General features: G+C 36.1%; 1 protein-coding gene across 6 annotated transcripts; it reads right to left on the reverse strand.

The window, feature by feature from the left end:
- Positions 1-15538: 15538 nt before the first annotated feature.
- FSCB (fibrous sheath CABYR binding protein) lies at positions 15539-18415 on the reverse strand. Of its 6 annotated transcripts, none has more exons than XM_032344116.1 (3): positions 16865-18415; positions 16577-16678; positions 15539-16372 (listed from the first exon to the last, which is right to left on the reverse strand). In XM_032344116.1, exons 1-3 carry the CDS (start codon positions 18194-18196, stop codon positions 15737-15739), a joined length of 2070 nt encoding a protein of 689 aa, XP_032200007.1. In that variant the 5' UTR covers positions 18197-18415; the 3' UTR covers positions 15539-15736. The 6 variants fall into 6 exon arrangements, with proteins under 6 accessions (XP_032200007.1, XP_032200004.1, XP_032200005.1 ...); XM_032344113.1 differs by having other exon boundaries at positions 15539-16405; positions 16457-16678; XM_032344114.1 differs by having other exon boundaries at positions 15539-16388; positions 16440-16678.
- Between the last annotated feature and the right edge of the window lie 3175 nt (positions 18416-21590).

Genomic DNA, 21590 nt, shown 5'->3' on the forward strand with positions numbered 1-21590 from the left:
GAGGTTCAAATATTCACTACATTAATGAGCTCAGTAATCCCAAATCTAGTTACATGATAGATTATCCTGTTCAGTTTTTAAAAATTCACATTCTGGGCATCTGGTTCACCTGCCTTCAGCCCAGGTCATGAACCCAGGGTCTGGGATTGAGTCCCACATCAGGCTCCCTGCTTTGTGGGGAGTCTGCTTCTCCCTCTGCCTCTCCCCCCAATTCATGCTCACTCTCTCTCTCTCAAGAAAAAAAAAAGTAAATTTTTTTTTTAATTTAAAAAAAAATACACGTTCTTGGACTCACCTTAGCCCTCTTGCCCTAAAATCTCTAGGGGGTGATCAAATGTTGTACTTTCTGTATTTGGAAAGCTTTTTAAAATGCCTCATTAAATTGTCATAAAATGTTTCCCCATAACTTCCAACCATCGATTCTAGTTCAATTATCTGAGGCCTGTTCTGGAAGTCTTCTTTTCTCTCAGCTAAATGTCTCCAAACTTTCTATTGTCCAACATGTACATAATATCTATCCAAGTCCCTAAAATCTGCCTAGTCACCCATAAATGTTTTCTAGTTAGAGTATTATAGGCCAGAAGAAATGAAGTCTTCTAATGCAGAGTGGAATGGGGCAGGCACCTCCTACACATTCTAGACACCATTTCCATTAGTGCAATGTTGCTGTTCCCATTTACACATCACGTTGACCTTAACTTAGCTAAATCTCAATCCCTATTTGCAATCATGTTATACTTCCTGGTAAAGTTCCTCTTCCATTCCCCCACACATACTAGTCAAAATCTTTACTTAATATTCTATTAAATCCCATCTCTGATCTCCTTACTCTTAGTTGATAATTATGCTCATAATCCATGGAGAAAATACAGGTCTACTGTATCTCCAATCCACCAAATTAATACCTGACACAACACACATTATCAAATCACCAAATCAAAACCACATATATCAAAGACCTTACATATTTCAATTTTTAGTAACAACGTCAAGCACATAAGCAATCTAGAGACACAAAGAAAGAGAAGTCTGGGATGCCCTGTACGGCTCTCTAGGCCTTCCTTTCCACATTGGACAAAAGCCATCTGACCCAGAATGGATGAGGTTTCCTAGTGAGGTTTTTGGCTCACCTTATATAATCAGAAGGGTTCAATTATGAAACATCTTTATTTTACACCCACAGAGAATTGTAGAACTTATGTCACATTTTCATGACCTTTGCCTCATAAATCCATAAATCCTAGATGCATTTCATTATAAGCCAGGGACAGCCTATATAGAACATTCCATAGATAAGGACTCTCCTCCTAACAAATATCACCCAAAGGAACAGTTGCCATGTATATAAGGAAATGAAAACAGGTCACCTGCCTTCTTTTCTTTCCCTCAGAAATATTACCCTGGTAATCAGGAGAAATGAATCATGGGCCTGATGCTTTTGTTTTTATTTTTTTTTTATTTTTTATTATTTTTTTTAAAGATTTCATTTATTTACTTGACAGATCACAAGTAGGCAGAGAGGCAGGCAGAGAGAGAGAAGGGAGGAAGCAGGCTCCCTGCTGAACAGAGAGCACGATGCGGAGCTCGATCCCAGGACCCTGGGATCATGATCCAAGCCGAAGGCAGAGGATTTAACCCACTGAGCCACCCAGGTGCCCCGGCCTGATGCTTTTAACTCTTTTCTCCACAACATCTGTACTTATTCCTTACTTATTTCTGTCTTAAAGAAAGAAGTCCTGTATTATATTCATCAGGTGCTCTGCATGTTATTCTCTCAGCTATTCTTTTTCATTATGCCATCTGATACAGCTTTATTATTTTATATATTTATTATATATGTTTATTATTATTTTGCCCTTTTTCTCTTTCATAAGATGTCTAACACAGCTTTAATGTATTCCTATCTACCAGCATCTTCCATTTAAGAACTATTCCTCAAAAATTTATTATCCCAGAGATATCTAATATACTCTCCTTCTTTACTACTGGAATTCTTGATATTTGCTTAGACCTAAATGTGACTTACACATGGAGCATTTGGGTGTTCCCTGAGCTATTGAAGATATTTTTGCTGTCTACTGAATATCTCCATATGGAGATATCCATAAACACCTAAAACTCAGAATATCCAAACTTAAAATTGTCATCTCTAATTTCTCTTCCCCAACACATGTTTCTGTGTCTATTTTCCCCTTTTAGTGAATGGAATACACATATTCCCACATGTCCAAACTGTAAAATCATGTGAAATGTTCCTTTCTCCACTGAGATTGACATCCAGTCAGTCAGTGACTGCCATTATTTATATATCTCCATAATAAATCTCATGTCCATTTCCCTTTCACCCCTAATAACAGTGCCTTAATTCAAGACTTTATCATGTGGACTCGATAACTCAAAATCTAAAGCAAGTCACATTCAGATTACAGTTCTTCATATTTTCTAGTCATCAAAAGAAATCTCATCAAATCCTAAAATCAGGATACACTAAGTCTAACATATTTTTCTAACCTGCTAATTCAGAAACCTCACCAGTAAAGGAAATGAGCTAGTAATATGATAATATGATTTATTCTATCATATCACTTGATTGTTATACATTACATGATTCTTTTGAGTTTTTTGTTTGGTTGGTTGGTTTTTTATTGTTGTTTTGGTTTTGGTTTTTGGTTTTTTTGTCTCTACACCAGTTCTTACCAAAGCCATAGTCTTCCTAATCACCAATTCCTATGGTGACACTTTAAAACAAGCTTTAAGGGGGAAAAAATCAAGTTTTTTTTTAAACTCTAAATACATAATTTGAGTTGGTCCAACTTTACATGCAAATTGCAACTATCTTTCTAGCAAAGCCAAAAGTAACAATTTCTCATCACAGAAATCACGTTTTCAGATTTCTGAAATACTTGGGAGATTGATCAAAACGAGTTTCCTGAAAGAGTAAGATATGTTCATTAAGGACAATGTGGTATGTAGAAAAATAAAAAGTAAGAAAAAGACACCCATAATCCCAAACTTAAAAATAACCATTGCATCAGTCAAGATTAATAGGAAACACATATATATATTATATATATAAAATAAAACACTGTATATCATAAATATATGTAATTGTGTGTGTGTGTGTGTGTGTATAATGAGACTTATTTAAAGAATTTCCTTCCAGTTGTGGGGGTTGCCAAATCCTAAATTCATACAGTTGGTTGGCAGACTGGAAACCCAGGGGAGTGTTTATGTTTCAGTTTAGGACAGAGTTTTCTTACCAGGAAAACTCCTATTATTGCTCATAGGCCCTTCAACTGATTGGATGAGGCTCACCTACATTATCAAGGGTTATCTCCTTTACTTAAAGTCAACTCATAGCTATTATCCATATCTTCAAAATATCATCATAGAAAAAGTTAGATCTAAATATCTGATAAAATAACCAGGTACAGAGAAAGTCAATTACCATATGGTTTCACTTACCTGTGGAATATAAGGCATAACATGGAGGACATTAGGAGAAGGAAAAGAAAAGTGAAGGGGGAACCATGAGAGACTGTGGACTCTGAGAAACAAATTGAGGGTTTTAGAGAGGAGGAGGTGGGCACATGGGTGAGCCTGGTGGTGGATATTAAGGAGGGCATGTATTGCATGGAGCACTAGGTGTTATACATAAACAATGAGTCTTGGAACAGTACATCAAAAACTATTGATGTCCTGTAAAGTGATTAACATAACATATTTTAAAAAAATAAAAATAACTGGGTACAATAGCCTAACCAAAGTAATAATATTAGCCATCACAGCCATATAACAATTCCGTTAGTCTTTTTTCTAGGCCCAAGTGGGAGTGGACATGTGATTTCTATGACAAAACCTAACAAAAAGAAAACACCTCAAAAGAAATTTCTTGGGTGCCTGGGTAGCTCAGTTGGTTAAGCGACTGTCTTCAGCTCAGGTCATGATCCGAGTCCCAGGATCAAGTCCCACATTGGCTCCCAACTCCATGAGGAGTTTGCTTCTCCTTCTCACCTTCCCCCTCTCATGCTCCCTCTCACTCTCTCTCTCTCTCTCAAATAAATAAATAAAATCTTAATAAAAAAAAAAGAAATTTCTTGTGTCAGATTAATCTAATAACAAGTTTATATTATTTTTTTCAAATTTACTTGTATATTATTATAAAAGGAGACACCAACACCTTCACATTCTCAGAGATATGTTATGTTTACCAGTTGAATTATGTGTAATTAGTTTCATAACAAACTCCCAATGATCTGGGAATTGTTTCTGGTTGATGGTCTTGTAGATCTCTCTTATGACCTGAAGAATAACTTCAAGTTCTCTTTTTCAAGACTCATTCTTGGAGTTCTGCTGTAGGAGATAAAAACTTCTACCCAACCTCCTTTCCCCACTTAGCTACATGACACTTTAAAATAATGGAACCCGGGGCGCCTGGGTGGCTCAGTGGGTTAAAGCCTCTGCCTTCAGCTCGGGTCATGATTCCAGGGTCCTGGGATCGAGCCCCACATCGGGCTCTCTGCTCAGCAGTAGAGCCTGCTTCCTCTTCTTTCTCTGTCTGCCTCTCTGCCTACTTGTGATCTCTGTCAAATAAATAAATAAAATCTTTAAAAAATAAATAAATAAATAAATAAAATAAAATAATGGAACCCATTTTGATTTATAATATCAAAATATGCTCAAAGTAAAGCACTTTTTCCTGCTTCTCCACCTTATCCCCATTTTGTTTCTTTCTTATAGAACTGCATATGTCAGGATACACTGTGCCACCCTAAGTATTCCTTTATTTCATGGCCAGTTATGTTCTCAAAATTGGTTTCACTGTCTCAGGTGAAAATAAAAAGATATTGATGGAGATGAAAAACAACACTCTGGCTATTTCAAAATTGTAGCACCTTAACAGGGAAAAGAAGTCTATCAGTCATACAATTAGTGGTTTTAAGGAGGCCAGCTGAACCATCTGACTGGGGAGATATACACTCAGATGATATAGATGGGATTTGAGTCACAAGATTAAGTGAGCTCACCAAGGAAGTAACTGTTGAGAGAGGAAAGAAAGAGAAAAGAAGATATACAGAAATAGAACTCTAACATTCTTTAGCATTAGGAGGCTAGGAGACAAGGAGAAATCAGCAAAGAATATTGAGAATAATTATACAATAGGATAGGAGGAATGCATCCCAGAAGAAAAGAGGATGATATATCAAGGAAAAACGAACACCAAATGCAAATGTTCCACTGTGTTAAATTGTGTTATTGGACTAAATGAGGATAGGTAGGATAGGTGTTACCTATTGTATTTGTCAATGATCACTGAGCAGTTTCAGTGGAGCCATAGGAGTGAAAGCCTGTTTAAAACAGGTTCAAGAGAATGGGACAGAGAGTAATTGAATATAGCACTTGCTGTCAAGGAAAGCCAAGAAATGAGTAGTAGCTTAAATAGAAAGTATGAAGAGGATATCTATTTGCTTATTTATTTAAGATAGGTGAAAATAAAATGCATGTTTAGAAGCTAATGGGAATGAATAGGAAGAGAAAGTGATGAATTTTGATGAAACACTGATGACACAGGAGGAAAAGTAGAGATTTACCAAATCTGTACCATTGAGTTGGCAGGAAGGGATAGAATCTTGATTCCTTGGTAAAGGGATCAGCCTTTGTTAGGACCAAGAAGAATTATTCACAGTAACAGTAAAAGAGATACAATCCACAAGGACGGAAGCTTATCAGTGAGTAGATATAGAGGATGATGAACACTAGCTTCAAGGAAGATCTCATGGAGAAGATGCTGACTTGATAAATAAGTAGGATCTGATAAGTCAGATATAATTCATGGAAATCAATCTCAGGGCCTGAGATTGAGCCCTGCATCAGGTTCCCTGCTTGGTAGGGACTCTGCTTCTCCCTCCCTATTGGTTAAGTATTATGCTTACTATTGGTATTTTTTGGATGAGTAAATGAGGCATGGAGCAGCTAATTAACCTGAACTTGCTAAAAGGCTCATAAGTAATGAAGTCAGGACTTGCTAACTGGCAGTCATGATTTTAACCTTCACTTTCTACCACTACTCTGTATTTATTTTTTTTTTAATATTTTATTTATTTACTTGAGAGAGAGACAGTGAGAGAGAGCATGAACAAGGAGAAGGTCAGAGAGAGAAGCAGACTCCCCATGGAGCTGGGAGTCCGATGCGGGACTCGATCCCGGGACTCCAGGATCATGACCTGAGCCGAAGGCAGTCGTCCAACCAACTGAGCCACCCAGGCGTCCCACTATTCTGTATTTAATAAGTTAGGTATAAATTAGGTAATAGTAGATGTAAAGGGTCATGAGTATCATTTTAAGGAATATAGGATTTATTCTGTAAGCAAAAGACTGCATGAACAGATGTGTATTATAAAAAACAACTGGCAATAATAGGAAAGATTATTTAGAAGAAGATTATTTAGAAGAAAAAGAAATAATCTAAAAGATTATTTAGAAGAAGATTATTTAGAAGAAGATTGTTTAAAATAAGAAAAGCACAAAATGGTTACCATAACAAAGCAAAGGATATTAAGAGCTCAAGAAAAAGTTATCAATATATATTGATATAAGGTATCAATAATTATACCTTAATTAGAAATAAAATATATAGACATAAAAAAGATGAAAATAATGTTATAACAGATACCACAAATAGCCCTACATCTATTCAAGAAATAGAACTTTTTAGTTAACTTTCTTGTGGAAATTTTCCTAAGAAAAATTTCCACTTGGGCTCCGGACCAAGATGGTAACATAGGATGTTCCTGTATTTCCCACCTTCCACAGATGCCCAGATACAACTATATATAAAGCAATTCCCTCCAAGAGAAATTCAGAAACTAGCTGAATGACTTTCACACACCAGGAAAATTAGAAAATACTTGATTTTTGGATTTTATGGATATGGATATGGATAAGAAAGTCTGAGACATACTCTATCTATAAATCCTACCCCAAGGGACAGCACCATATAATCAGGAAGGAACTCTCTAACTCCCAGGTTCTCCCTCCGGAGTAAAAGGTTTGAATCATACATTTAGTGCCCCAACTTTTAAGACTAGCACCAAAGAGGTTGGGCCTCTAAATTACCTACTTCTAAAAACCAGCAAGGTTTGCACTCTTAAGTCACAGAGGACCATAACAAACAAACAAAAAGCAGTTGTTAGTCAATAATCATCTTAATAGATGCAGAAAAAGCATTTGACAAAATCAATATTCTTTCATGACAAAAACTATAAGCAAATTGGATAGGGAAGGAACTAACCTCATCATAATAAAGACCACATATGACAAGCCTATAACTAACAGCATATTCCAAGGTAAAAAGCTGAAAGCTTTCTCTCTAAGATCAGGAGCAAGACAGGGATGCCCATTCTTGCCACTTTTATTCAACGTAGCATTGGAAGTCATTGCCAGAGCAATTAAGTATGAAAAAGATATGAAAGTCATCCAGATTAGAATGGAAGATATAAAATTCTATTTACAATGACATATTTTAAATAGGAAACCCTATAGACTTTACCAAAAACTGTTAGAATAAATGAATTCAGTAAAGTTGCAGGATACAAAGTGAACACACAAGAATTAGTTGAGTTTTAATATACTATAAATGAACTATTGGAAAGAACAATTAAGAAAAAAAATCCCATCTACAATACCATCAAAAAACAATAAAATAATTTAACCAAGGAGATGAAAGATCTATATACTGAATAAGACAATGATGGAAGAAATTAAAGGTACAAATAAATAGAAGGATATTCCATATTCATGGGTTAGAAAAAATAAATATTGTTAAAATGTCCATATTACCTCAAAGTCATCAATAGATTTGATGCAGTCCCTATCAAATTCCAATGGCATTTTCACAGAAATAGAAAAAAAAATCTAAACTTTTGTGGAAGCACAAAAGAACCCTAATAGTCAAAGAAATCTTGACAAAAGAAGAAAAAACGTGGAGGCTCCATAATTCTTGATTTCATACTATACAACAAAGCTTTAATAATCTAAACAATATGTTACTGGCATTAAAACAGATCAATGAAACAGAGAGCCCAGATTCACCCATGCATATAATGATCAATTAATTTTCAACAACGGTACCAAGAACATGCAATGGGGTGGGAGGGAGAGCACCTGAGTGGCTCAACTGGAAAAGTATGCTACTCTTGATCTTGGGATTGAGAGTTTGAACCCCATATTGGATATAAGGATTATTTAAATAAATTAATTAATTAAAATATGCAATGGGAAAGTCTATTCAATAAATGGTATTCAATAAATTAGATATTTGCATGCAAAAAAGTGAAACTGGATCTTATCTTACATAAAAATTAACTCAAAATAGATTAAAGACTTGAATGGAAGACCTGAAATCATAAAACTGTTAGAAGAAAACATACAGGGTAAGCTCTTTGTCACTGGTCTTGGCATTGATTTATTTTTTAGATGCCAAAAGCAAGACAACAAAATTAAAAACAAATAACTAGGACTACATCAAATTAAAAAAACTTTGGTACAGCAAAAGAAAACCATCAAGAAAATGCAAGTGCAACCTATGGAATGGGAGAAAATATTTGTAAAGCACCTATCCAATAATGAGTTAATATCCAAAGCATGCAAGGAATTCATACAACAATAGCAAAACATGAACACACACACACACAGAAAACCCATTACCCCATTAAAATAGACAAAGGACCTGAATAAACACTTTTCCAAAGAAGAGATAAAAATGGCCAATAGGTACATGAAAAGGTGCTCCACAGAGGCAATCATCAAGGAAGTATAACTCAAAACCAAAATGAGGTATCACTTCACAACTGTTAAGATGTCTAATATCAAAAAGACAAGTGATAACAAATGCCGGAGAGGATGTGGGGAAAAGAAAAACTTTGTTCACTGTCTTTAGGAATATAAATTTGTACAGCCATTTTAAAAAGACTACATCTAAAGGAAATGAAATTATTACTGTGAAGAGATGTGTACTCCCATGTTTATTGCAGTATTATTCATAATAGCTTAAGTATGGAAAGAACTTAAGTGTCTATCAAAGGATGAATGAATAAACAAGATATAGTATATATACACAATGTAATATTACTCAGATATAAAAGGGAATCCAGCCATTTGTGACAACATAGATGAACTTGAGAGCATTATGCTAAGTGAAATACATTAGACAAAGACAGACAAATATTGTAAGATATTTAAATATTATAAGATATCATTTGTATGTGAAATCTACAAACTCAGGACAGTAGAATGGTCATTGCTAGGGGCAGGTAATGGAGGAAATGTGAAATTTGGGTTAAAGGGCACAACCTCCAGTTGTAAGATAAATAAGTTCTGGAAAACTAATGTACAGAATGGTGAGTATCATTTTAAAATACTGTTACATACTTACAAGTTGCTAAGAAAGATCTTAAGTTGCCTCACTAACAAAAAAAAAAATTGTAATTATGTGAGGTGATGGATATCTTAACTAAACTTATTATGATGATTATTTTACAATATTATATGTATCATATCATCACATTGTATACCTAAAACTTATACTGTTATGTGTTAATTATATCTCAATAAAGCTGGAGAGAGGAAAAAAAAAAAAGAAAATCCAAAAAAATTTTTTTTCAAGAAGAATCCATAATAGGAAATATAAAATAGACCTGGGGTAGACGGCGGCAGAGTAGGAGGACCCTGGCTCACTTCATCCCACAAATATAACTAAATCACCATAAAATCATCCTAAATACCCCACAAACTGACCTGAAACAAAACAACAACAGAACATATCAATGAAACTAGGAGCTGGTTCTTTGAAAAAAATCAGTAAAATTGATAAGCTTCCAGCCAGACTTAGCAAAACAAAAATAAAGGGACTCAAATAAATAAAATCACAAATGAGAGAAGAGAAATAACACCACAGTCATATAAACAATTATTAAGAGAATATTATGATAAACTATATCTCAACAAATTGGACAGCCTAAAAGAAATGAATAAATTCTTAAATACAAATAAATTACCAAATCTGAAACAAGATTAGAAAATTTAGGGGCATCTGGGTAGCTCAGTCAGTTAAGTGATTGCCTTCAGCTCAGGTCATGAACCCAGGGTCCTGGTATCAAGCCCTGGGTCGGGCTCCCTGCTCAGCAGAGAGCCTGCTTCTCCCTCTCCCTCTGCCTGCCACTCTGCCTACTTGAGCCCCACCCCCCATCAAATAAATAAAAACCCTTAAAAAAAAAGAATGGAAAATTTAAGCAGACTGATAACCAGCAAAGAAATTGAATCAGTAATCAAAAACTTTCAACAAATAAAAACCCAGGGCCAAATAGCTTCACAGGTGAATTCTCCCAAGCATTTAAAGAACAGTAAATACCTATTCTTCCCAAACTATTCCAAAAAAAATAGCAAAGGAAAGAAAACTTTCAAATTCATTTTCTGAGGTCAGCTTTAATCTGAAACTAAAACCATAAAAAAAACACCAAAAAAAGAGAACTACAGGCCAGTATCTCTGATAAACATAAATGCAAGATCCTCAACAAATTACTAGCAAACCAAATCTAACAATACATTGAAAAAATCATTCACCATGATCAAGTGAGACTTATTCCTGGGTTGCAAGGGTAGTTCAATACTCACAAAGCAGTCAATGTGATACATAGCATCAATAAAAGAAAGGATAAGAACTATGTGATCATTTTATGCAAAAGAAGCATTTGACAAAGTACAACATAAATTCATGATAGAAACTCTCAACAAAGTAGGTTTAGAAGGAAGATACCTCAACACAGAAAAGACCATATATGAAAAACTCACAGCTAACATCAATCTCAAATGGGAGAAACTGAGAGCTTTTCCTCTATAGACAGGAACAAGACAGAATTGTCCAATCTCAGCACTTCTATTCAACATAGGACTGGAAATCCAAGCTACAGTAATTAGATGACAACAACAAGTAATAAATAAATAAATAAATAAGATGGCACTCAAATTGGCAAAAAAGAAGTAAAACTTTCACTATTTGCAATGACATGATATAATATATATAAAAACCCAATATATATGTATTATATATATAATATATATAAAACCCAAAAGAGTCCATCAAAAAACTGCCAGTACTGATAAATGAATTCAGTAAAATCACAGGATACAAAATCAACATATAGATATCCACTGCATTTCTATACACCAGTAATGAAGCAGCAGAAAGAGAGATTGAGAAAACAATCCCATTTATAATCGCATCAAAAACAAGAAACCTAGGAATAAAGCTAACCAAAGAGGTTAAAGACCTGTACTCTGAAACTGTAAAACACTGAAGAAAGAAATTGAAGCTGACACACAGAATTGGAAAGATATTCCATGCTCATGTATTAGAAGAACACGTATTATTAAAATGTCTATACTATCAAAAGCAATCTACACATTTAATGTGACATTATCAAAATACCAAGTCTATACTATCAAAAGCAATCTATACATTTAATGTGATGTCTATCAAAATACCAACAGCATTTTTCATAGAGCTAGAACAATCCTAAATTTTGTATGGAACAACAAAAGACCCCAAATAGCCAAAGCAATCTTGAAAAAGAAAAACAAAGCTGGAGGCATCACAATTCCATACATCAAGTTATATTACAAAGCTGTAGTAATCAAAACAGTATGGTACTTGGCATAAATATAGACATGGATCAATAAAACAGAATAGAAACCCCAGAAATGAGCCCACAATTATGTGGTCAATTAATTTTTGACAAAGCAGGAAAAAATAGTCAATGGGAAAAAGACTGTCTTTTCAACAAGTGATGTCAGGAAAAGTGGACAGCAACAGGCAAAAGAATAAAACTGTACCACTTTCACCATACACAAAAATATATTCTAAATGGTTTAAAAACCTAAATGTGAGACAGGAAACCATTAAAGTCCTTGAAGAAAATACAGGCTGCAATTTTTCTGACATCAGCCAGATCAACATCTTTCTAGATAGGTGTCCCAAGGCAAGGGAAGAAAAAGCAAAACTAAACTCTTGGAACAACATCAAAATAAATAACTTCTGCACAGCAAAGGAAATAGGCAACAAAACTAAAAGGCAATCTATGGAATGTGAGAATATATTTGCAAATGACATATTCAAAGAGGGTTAATATCCAAAAATATATAAAGAACTTATAAAGTTCAACACTGAAAAAATGAATAATCCAATTAAAAAATGGACAGAAGACAGGAACAGAACATTTCCCCAAAGAATACATACAGATGCCCAACAGACACATGAAAAGATGCTCAATATCACTTATCAGGGAATTTCAAATCAAAACTACAATATGTCAACTCACACCTGTCAGAATGGCCAAAATCAACAATAAACAACAGGTGTTGGTGAATGTGTAAAGAAAGGGGAACTCACAGGCACTGTTGGTGGGAACACAAACTGGGGCAGCCACTCTGGAAAACAGTATGGAGGTTCCTCAAAAAGTTCAAAATAGAACTATCCTATGATCCAGCAATCACATTACTAGGTATTTACCCAAAGAATATAAAAATATTAATTCAAGAGGATACACATACCTTGATGGTTATAGCAGCCTTCTTTACAATATCCAAATTATGGAAATGGCCCAAGTGTCCATCAACTGATAAATGGATAAAGAAGCTGATATCTATATCTATATCTATCTATCTATACAATGCAATATTAACCAGAAGAAAGAAGGAAATCTTGCCATTTGCAATGACAAGGATGGAGCTACAGAGTATTATGCTAAGTGACCTAAGTCAGTAAGAAAAAGACAAATACCATATGACTTTATTCATATCTGCAATTTAAACAACAAAACATTCAAACAAAGGAAGGATAAAAAAGAGAGAGAAAAACCAAGAAATAGACTCTGAACTACAGAGAACTGATGGTTACTAGAGGGAAGGGGAGAGAAGGGATGGGTGAAATAGGTGATGGGGATCAAGGAGGGCACTTGTGAGCACCAGGTGTTGTATGGAAGTGTTAAATCATTATAATATATATCTGAAACTAATATTACACTATATGAAACCAACTGGAATTTAAATAGAAAACTTAAAAAATCTAAAATAGAAAAAAAACTTCAAATTTAGATAAAGGAGTTTAATTGGATTTTAAGTATCTCAGAAGACAAAATAATTTAAAGGACTTGGAAGTATCAAAAAAGCAACCCTCATTTAAGAAGTCTAAGATAATGTTTCCCAACCTCAAATCTGGCACATATTAAAAAATATTGTACTTAACAAAAATCTTTATAAAGTTCTTAAAAAAAATCACTTAAAAATGTCACATGTTCTTAACGTACACTCTATAGAAGTAATGAAGAATATGAGAAACATCTAACAATTATAGGGCATCAAAGTTTAACAAAGGTCTGGAATCATCAATCTAGAGTTTTTACTTAACAGAGAAATACACTAACAAATTTTTAAGAGAATAATCTCATTATTTCAGCATATGGCAACTAAATTATGGCTAAAGAAAATATTTTCCCAAAAGTTGCCATACCCATAGAAACCAAGATGTGATTTATTAATAGACAACTTATATTAATTCATAATTACTCTTTAAAAAAGTAGCTTATCCAGTAGTCCACCATTATCCACAGAGGATAACTTCAGAGATCCCCAAGGAATGCCTGAAATTGTGGATAGTACCAAGTCCTATGTATGCTGTTTTTCTTATTCATACATACTTATGATAAAGTTTAATTTATAAATTAGGCACAGTAAGAAAATAACAACAAAACTAACAATACAATAGAAATACTATAACAATATCCTGTAATAAAAATTATATGAATGTTATCTCTCTTTCAAATATCGTATTGTACTGCACTCACGCTTCTCCTTTTGATGTGAGAGGATAAAATGCCTACATGATGAGATGAAGTGATGTGAATGGTGTAGGCATTGTGATGTAGCGTTAGGCTACTAATGACCTTCAAGGAAAGGTACATCAGAAGGAAAATATGCTTCTGGGCTGCAATTGATCATGGGTAAGTGAAACTATGGAAAGCAAAAATTCAGGTAAGGGAAGTCTTATTCATTCAACTTAATACAAGTTTCAGAGTACAAAAAACGAGCCAAGCTTCCAAAGGAATCATCACATTCTTTTTCTTTTTTTAAGATTTTATTTATTTATTTATCTATTTATTTATTTGACAGAGATCACAAGTAGGCAGAAAGGCAGGCAGAGAGAGATAGGGAAGCATCTTCTTGCTGAGCAGAGAGCCTGATATGGGGCTCAATTCCAGGACCCTGAGATCATGACTTGAGCTGAAGGCAGAGGCTTAACCCACTGCTTGACTCATTACATTCAAAGTTGAAATTAAAACTATTAGGGTCCGTGATCAAAGGAAAGAGACCACACACCATTAGGCCGCTCCGGCAATGGCCGCTCCCTGGCTTCGCTGGTCACGTTCCCGATGACCCTGACACTCCCAATGACCCCCTCGCTATCACTACTACTCCCCTGCCTCACAGACTAACCTTTACAGAGGTGGCTGAGCCCAGCCCACACACAGGTGGCTAATGAGACTGCAACATATAGGGAAAACTGCACAGTCACGCTGGGTCAGCAATAGGGGTGGCCAATTGAATTCCAACTCACCATAGCAAATATATGCATGCCCCACTGATTGGATGTCTCCATCCGGCCTGGCCCGCCCCCATATCCGGGGCCTGCAAGCAAGTTCCTCTGGAAGGGACAGGGTCAACCCAAGCCTACAATGAAATGGCTCCCTCTGGCCAACCAGGCCCTTACAAAACTAAGCAGAAATATGCCCTCAATTCCATCTAGGTGTATTTTTCTTTATGTTTATACACCTTTTAAAATACTTTATCCAGGTGGTGCCTGGGTCGTTCAGTTGTTAAGCATCTGCCTTCAGCTCAGGTCATGATCTCAGGGTCCTGCGATCAAGCGCTATGTCACATCGGGCTCCCTGCTCTACAGGAGACCTGCTTCTCCCTTCCCCATCCCCCCAACTTGTGTTCCTTCTCTTGCTGTCTCTCTCTGTCAAATAAATAAAATGTTTAAAAAATAAAAACAAAATACTTTATTTAGACTATCTTAATTAAAATGAAGGTTTTTTACAAAGGAATTGTTTCCCCATCCAGATATGGAAATGTAAAATATACAATAAAATAGGGATGAAAACAGGAAAGAAATGCTGGTCTCAGAAGGAATCAAACAGAAGGAAAATTAGTGATATTATGTATTATAGTGAGGAGAAAGAAAAACATATATCTTTAGCTATGTGACTAGAACTCAAGGAATTTAAAGTAGATGAGAGAATGGCAGCAAAGAAACTGCCTTTTCCAGTACAAGCTACATGTAGTGAAAAGAAAATAAAGCGATAGAATATACTTTACCCTTTTCAACAGGGATTATTATAGAAAGGATATTTTAAGTAATTATTTCAATCATCAACTTACTTCATTTCCAAATGGATATTTTATATATGCTAGATTTGAATGAAAATAACACACTAGTTTTAAACTGCTAGTTTTTATTGTTCATTTTCCAGCCAGTGGTCCACATCTTGGGGCTTCCTTTTATTTCCCTGTTCTCAAAGGTACTTCCAAATGCCTATAGTTTTCTAAAGTGCATATGTCCAGAAGCCCCTAGCTTCTGATTGCTAGCTTAGTTAAGACCTGATTACAGCTGAGGAAGAGGCCCCTATTTTATTTCTACATGAAGGACTCCCTCAATTTTGTAGGTGGGGACCTGTTCTTTATTGATATTAGACAAATCTTCAGGGGCAGGATCCAGTTCCAAAGGCTCTTCAGGTTTTTGCTGATCTTCCAAAACCAGTGATTCTAATTTTACCACTGGGACATCTGTTGTCTGGGTATATTGATAGCCAGTAGACATATGGTCTACCAAAGCCTCATTTACAGCAACGTGTTCAGATGGTGGAGGCTGGACTTCAGCAGGGACATCTTCTACAGAGATTTGTGTAATAAAGTCCTCTTTAGCTTCTGGGAACTGTTTGTCAACAGGGACCATTTCTAAAGTAGTTTCTTCAACTGATGGATGCTGAAGTTCAGTAAGGGATGTCCCAGCTGGTGCAGACCAAACTTCAGCTGGGATATCTTCTTTAGGGGCCTCCTCAGCTGGTGGAGACCAAATGTCAGCTGGAACCTCTTCTGCAGGGCCCTCCTCAGCTGGTAGAAACTGTATTTCAGCTGGAGCCTCTTCTGCAGGGCGCTCCTCAGCTGGTGGGTACCAAATTCCATCTGGGGCCTCTTCTTCAGGGCCCTCCTCAGCTGATGGAGACCAAAATTCAGCTGGGGCCTCTTCTTCAGGAGCCTCCTCAGCTGGTGGATACCAAATTCCATCTGGGGCCTCTTCTTCAGGGCCCTCCTCAGCTGGTGGAGACCAAATTCCATCTGGGGCCTCTTCTTCAGGGCCCTCCTCAGCTGATGGAGACCAAACTTCAGCGGCGGCCTCTTCTTCAGGAGCCTCCTCAGCTGGTAGATACCAAATTCCATCCGGGGTCTCTTCTTCAGGGCCCTCCTCAGCTGGTGGAGACCAAACTTCAGCTGGGGCCTCTTCTGCAGGGCTCTCTTCAGCTGGTAGAGACCAAACTTCAGCTGGGGCCTCTTCTGCAGGGACCTCCTCAGCTGGTGGAGGCTGAACTTCATCTGAGGCCTCTTGAGAAGGGGTTTCTTTAGCTGGTGGAGGCTGAACTTCAGCAGGAGCCTCTACTGAAGAGCTCTCTTCAGCTGATGTAGACAAAACTTCAGCTGGAGCCTCTTCTGCAGGGGTCTCTCCAGCTGGTAGAGACTGAACTTCAGGAGGCATCTCAGCTGGTGGAGGCTGAACTTGAGCTAGAGCCTCTTCAGAGGGGACCTCCTTGGCTGGTGGAGGCTGAACTTCAGCTGGAGCCTCTTCTGCAGGGCCCTCTTCAGCTGGTATAGATGAAACTTCAGCTAGGGCCTCTTCTGCAGGGGCCTCGACAGCTGATGAAAACTGAAGTTCTGAAGCCTCTTGTGTAGAAGGCTCTTCAGCTGATTGAGGCTGAATTTCAACATAAGCCTCTTTTGAAAAAGCCTCTTCAGCAGGGATAGACTCTACTTTAGCAGAGGCCTCTTCTGTAGGAGTCTCCTCAGCTGGGGAAAGTTGTACTTCAATAGGAACTTCTTCAATTTTTGGATACTGAACTTCAGCAGGAGGCCCTTCTGAAAGAGCCTCTTCACCCAGGATGGGCTCTACTTTAGCAGGGCTCTTTTCTGCTGGAGGTTCTTCAGTTGGTGGAGAATTAAGTTCAGGAGGGGAGTCTTCTGTAATTTTCCCAGCTGGTGGAGGTTGCACTTCAGCAGAGATCTCTTCTGCAAAGGGAGGCTGTATTTCACCAAGAACATACTGCTCATCTTCTGAAAGTTCCAAAAAACCTTTTATGCTTTGTTGACTAAATAGAAATCTGTTGATATTAATCTTCCCAATTGCTTCATCTTTACTTGTTGAGGGTTGCAATTCTGGATGTTCACTAAGAAAAATCTTACCTGAGGATTTACGTTCCTGCACAACTTCATTTGACTTTGAAAAAGAGCTATCTGGCCTACCAATAACCACTATTTCTGTTTCACTAAAGTATGTCTGCTGTTCCTTGTCCACTTTCTCTTTTTGAGGAATGTTCATCAGTGTCCAGTCTCCAGTACAACTGGTCTGCTGAGATCTGTCTATTTTGAATTGAACTGAATGTCTGCTTGGTGGCATTTCTACTTCCTGAACACTCTCTGGAAATTCAGGGACTTCCTCTTCAACAGCAGCTGGCTTTTCTTCAGGTACCACTGTTTCACCAACTGACTTGATTTCTTCTTTTTTCTCTTCTACAGTTGCATCTGTTTGCAGAGATTTATCAGTCATATCCTGTACACGCTTTCTCTTTGTCCAAGTTTGCTGAAGTTGAGAAGAAACTCGGAGAGACTCATAGTTGACTTTGGTTCCAGGAATATTACCAATACTAAGGGTAGCTTTAGGCCCAGATGATTGTGATATAGGCAAGTGTTTCTTTTTCTCTGTCACTTCAGTCTGCTGTGATTTGTCTACCATTGGTTGGCTGGGTCGTCTTCTCTTTCGAATTTCTTGTCTCCCTGCTGAGATAGGCTGATCAGGCTCATCACTTTCTTCCATTTCTAAAATTGGTGAATTTCAAACATTCTTCAAGTAATAAATAATCAAGAATCACAAATGTACCAGAAAGGTAAACTTTTGCCTTTCTTCATTAAGTGTTGTTCTATTGAGCTACCTTAGAACAAAGTAATTCATAAATTATTGCATTCTGTACTACACTCTTGTTGGATCCCACCTTACTCAGTAAGCATCTTTCTTGTTTAGTCTCTCATTTGACTAATCTCACTTCTAGAAGTTTCTCTTAAAGTTCTATGACCTCACAGTCAATTCTCCATACAAGGTTCCATTGGTGGTATTCCAAGCACATTTTAACTTAGTATAAACACTCAGACAATGGCTGCAAGTGAGAGAGCTACTGTTTGAAACATCAAGTTGAAAAAGCATTTCTCTATCAGAAGAACATTAAGTAAACTCCAATAATGTCAATTCCCAATAGTTTAAAGTGATGCTTTTGAACTTTCAATTCTGTTATTTTCATACTACTATCAAAGACAGTTATAGTGCAGAACTCAGAATGCTGCAGCCTATTTTCAATTGTTGGAGAAAACAAATGATATATGTTTGTGGCAATGTTCTATCAAAACGTAAACTTACATGCTTCACTTAGATGACTCTGGTGGTTAAACGTTTGCCTTCAGCTCAGGCCATGATCTCAAGATCCTGGGATTGAGCCCTACATTGCACTCCCTGCTCAGTGGGGAGTCTGCTTCTCACTCTCCCTCTCCTTCTGCCTCTCCCACTGTTTTTGCACTCTGTCCCTCTCTCCCTCAAATAAATAAATAAATCTTTTTTTAAAAAAAATGCATACATACATGATTTAGAAGAAAGTGAATATTGTTTGAAAAACTTGAGCTCTGAGGTCCAGTCCATATAAACTCCATTTGTACATCCTTAGCACTGAGGACCTACAAGAGCCTAATATATATGGCATATTTGCATTCTCAAACAACCTGAGACATTTTTATTTTCAACTATTTCAGAAAGTAGTTCCACCCAAAGTTTGCCAAATAAAAGAATGTTAAGTCTAAAGATATGTCAAGTGAAATAAAATGCTTTTTTAAATCTATAAGCTACTGAATAACCATGTAGGAATAAATCACCCAATGAAGATAAAAACTATAAACTGAAGTCTTGAAATAGAGGAAACCCAGTTAAGCAAATGGCAAATGATATTATAACAGATTAGGAATGTAAATAAAACTTAACTTACATGTCACACAAAAATTTTACCAGCAAGATGAAAATTTATCAAAAGATATGAAAAAAAGAGAAAGACAATTATCATATGATCTCCCTGATATGAGGAAGTGGTGATGCAACATGGGGGCTTAAGTGGGTAGGAGAAGAATCAATGAAACAAGATGGGATTAGGAGGGAGACAAACCATAAGTGACTCTTAATCTCACAAAACAAATTGAGGGTTGCTGGGGGGAGGGGGATTGGGAGAAGGGGGGTGGGGTTATGGACATTGGGGAGGGTATGTGCTTTGGTGAGTGCTGTGAAGTGTGTAAACCTGGCGATTCACAGACCTGTACCCCTGGGGATAAAAATATATGTTTATAAAAAATAAAAAATTTAAAAAAAACAAAAAGATATGAAAAAAAGAATTCTACTTTGGTCCACAAAAAATTAAAGGGAAGAAAAACAGACTTCAAAAATGTAGTCACAGAGACAAATAAACTCATCTAAACTATTATTATGACTTATATAATATACTATTATATTATTATTATATTATATTATTTATTATATTATATTATATTATAATTATGTTATACTATTATTAATGTTATTATTAATATTATTATATTATTATAATATATTATTATAACCTAGAAATATTTTTAAATTTCTTTATGCCCCTAGGAAATATAAAAATGTCATTGAATAATTACCCTTGATTGACATTCATTAGTCATAATTGTAGTTAGGTCAACTTAGCCAAATAAATTAACACTTTCACATTCTTTGATCCAGTCCCTAAAACAGTCTCCATTTCTTGGCACGGATCAGTGAATATTTGTTCAGTGTAATTGGACAAATGTGTTAAAAACTGTGTTGTTTGTCCTACATGTCAACTTGCTCTATTTTAATTTTTGTCTGTTCTGCTCCACTATGCTCTATCTTCTAAGAATTAATAAAGTGGAGTATAACTGTAGTCATTTTACAAAAGAACTAAAACAGGTTTTCATCAGACCTGTTCTAGTTTGAAAATTAGGTTATCAACCTCTTTGTTGTCTCAACTGTTGTCTCAGTTGCATCTGTCACACATTTCGTGTGTCTTTTGTAATCAAGTTTCTGAGATTTTATAGAGTATCTTTAAAGACCACTTTGGGTTGATTTGTAACAAGAAATAAATGTCAAAACACATTGTATTAATTGGATTATGCAATTGCATGTACTGGATTAACTTTGCTGTCTCAACTTAAGTAAGATTTTACCAAATCTTCTAAGACATATATTGAATTTTCAATATCAGTAAATATTTCAATTTCTAGTTATTTGATATTTTTCCCCTCCAAGAAATAATAAAGAATTTGATCATTCTTAATTATAAACCAATGTATTGTACTAAACTGCCTTTGTCACTAGCTTATTTATAGAGGCAAATTACATGCCTAAATAATCAATTAAAAATTTACTTGAGATTACTTCTTTATGCCCCTAGGAAATATAAAAATGTCATTGAATAATTACCCTTGATTGACATTCATTAGTCATAATTGTAGTTAGGTCAACTTAGCCAAATAAATTAACACTTTCACATTCTTTGATCCAGTCCCTAAAACAGTCTCCATTTCTTGGCACGGATCAGTGAATTTACAAGGGATTTCATAGAGCAATTTCTCATTATATTTCTTAAATCCACAAATACTCCTTTCCCCCTGCTAATCTACCTAACCAACTAATCATTATTCAACCTATCTTGTCAATTTAGGATTTGATGTTTTACCCTTTGTTCTGAAATCTCACATGATTCCATTTTCTCCCATTTATTTGGTTCACATCTGTTATGGATTGAATTGTGTATCCCAAAAAGATATGTTGGGCACTGTGACTGGGACCTTATTTGGTAAAATGATCTTTGCAAATGCAACCAGGTCAAGTCATCCTTATAAAGAGATGGGGGAAAAACACAGAGGGAAAATGTCTATGTGAAGATGGAGACAGAGATTTGTGTTATGCTGCCATAACATTAGGACTACCTAGGGCTACCAGAAGCTAACAGAAACAGTGAATAAGTCTCTCCTACATGCTTCAGAGGCAGAGGCCCTGCCAATGATTTGGAACTTCAAGCCTCTGGAACTGTGAGAGAAGTTCTGTTGTTTTAACCCAGTGTGTGCTACTTTCTTATAGCAGCTCTAGGAAACTAATAAGACATTCTTTCAGAACC

This window comes from Mustela erminea, chromosome 5, assembly GCF_009829155.1.
Source record: "Mustela erminea isolate mMusErm1 chromosome 5, mMusErm1.Pri, whole genome shotgun sequence".
NCBI classification, from domain to species: domain Eukaryota; kingdom Metazoa; phylum Chordata; class Mammalia; order Carnivora; family Mustelidae; genus Mustela; species Mustela erminea.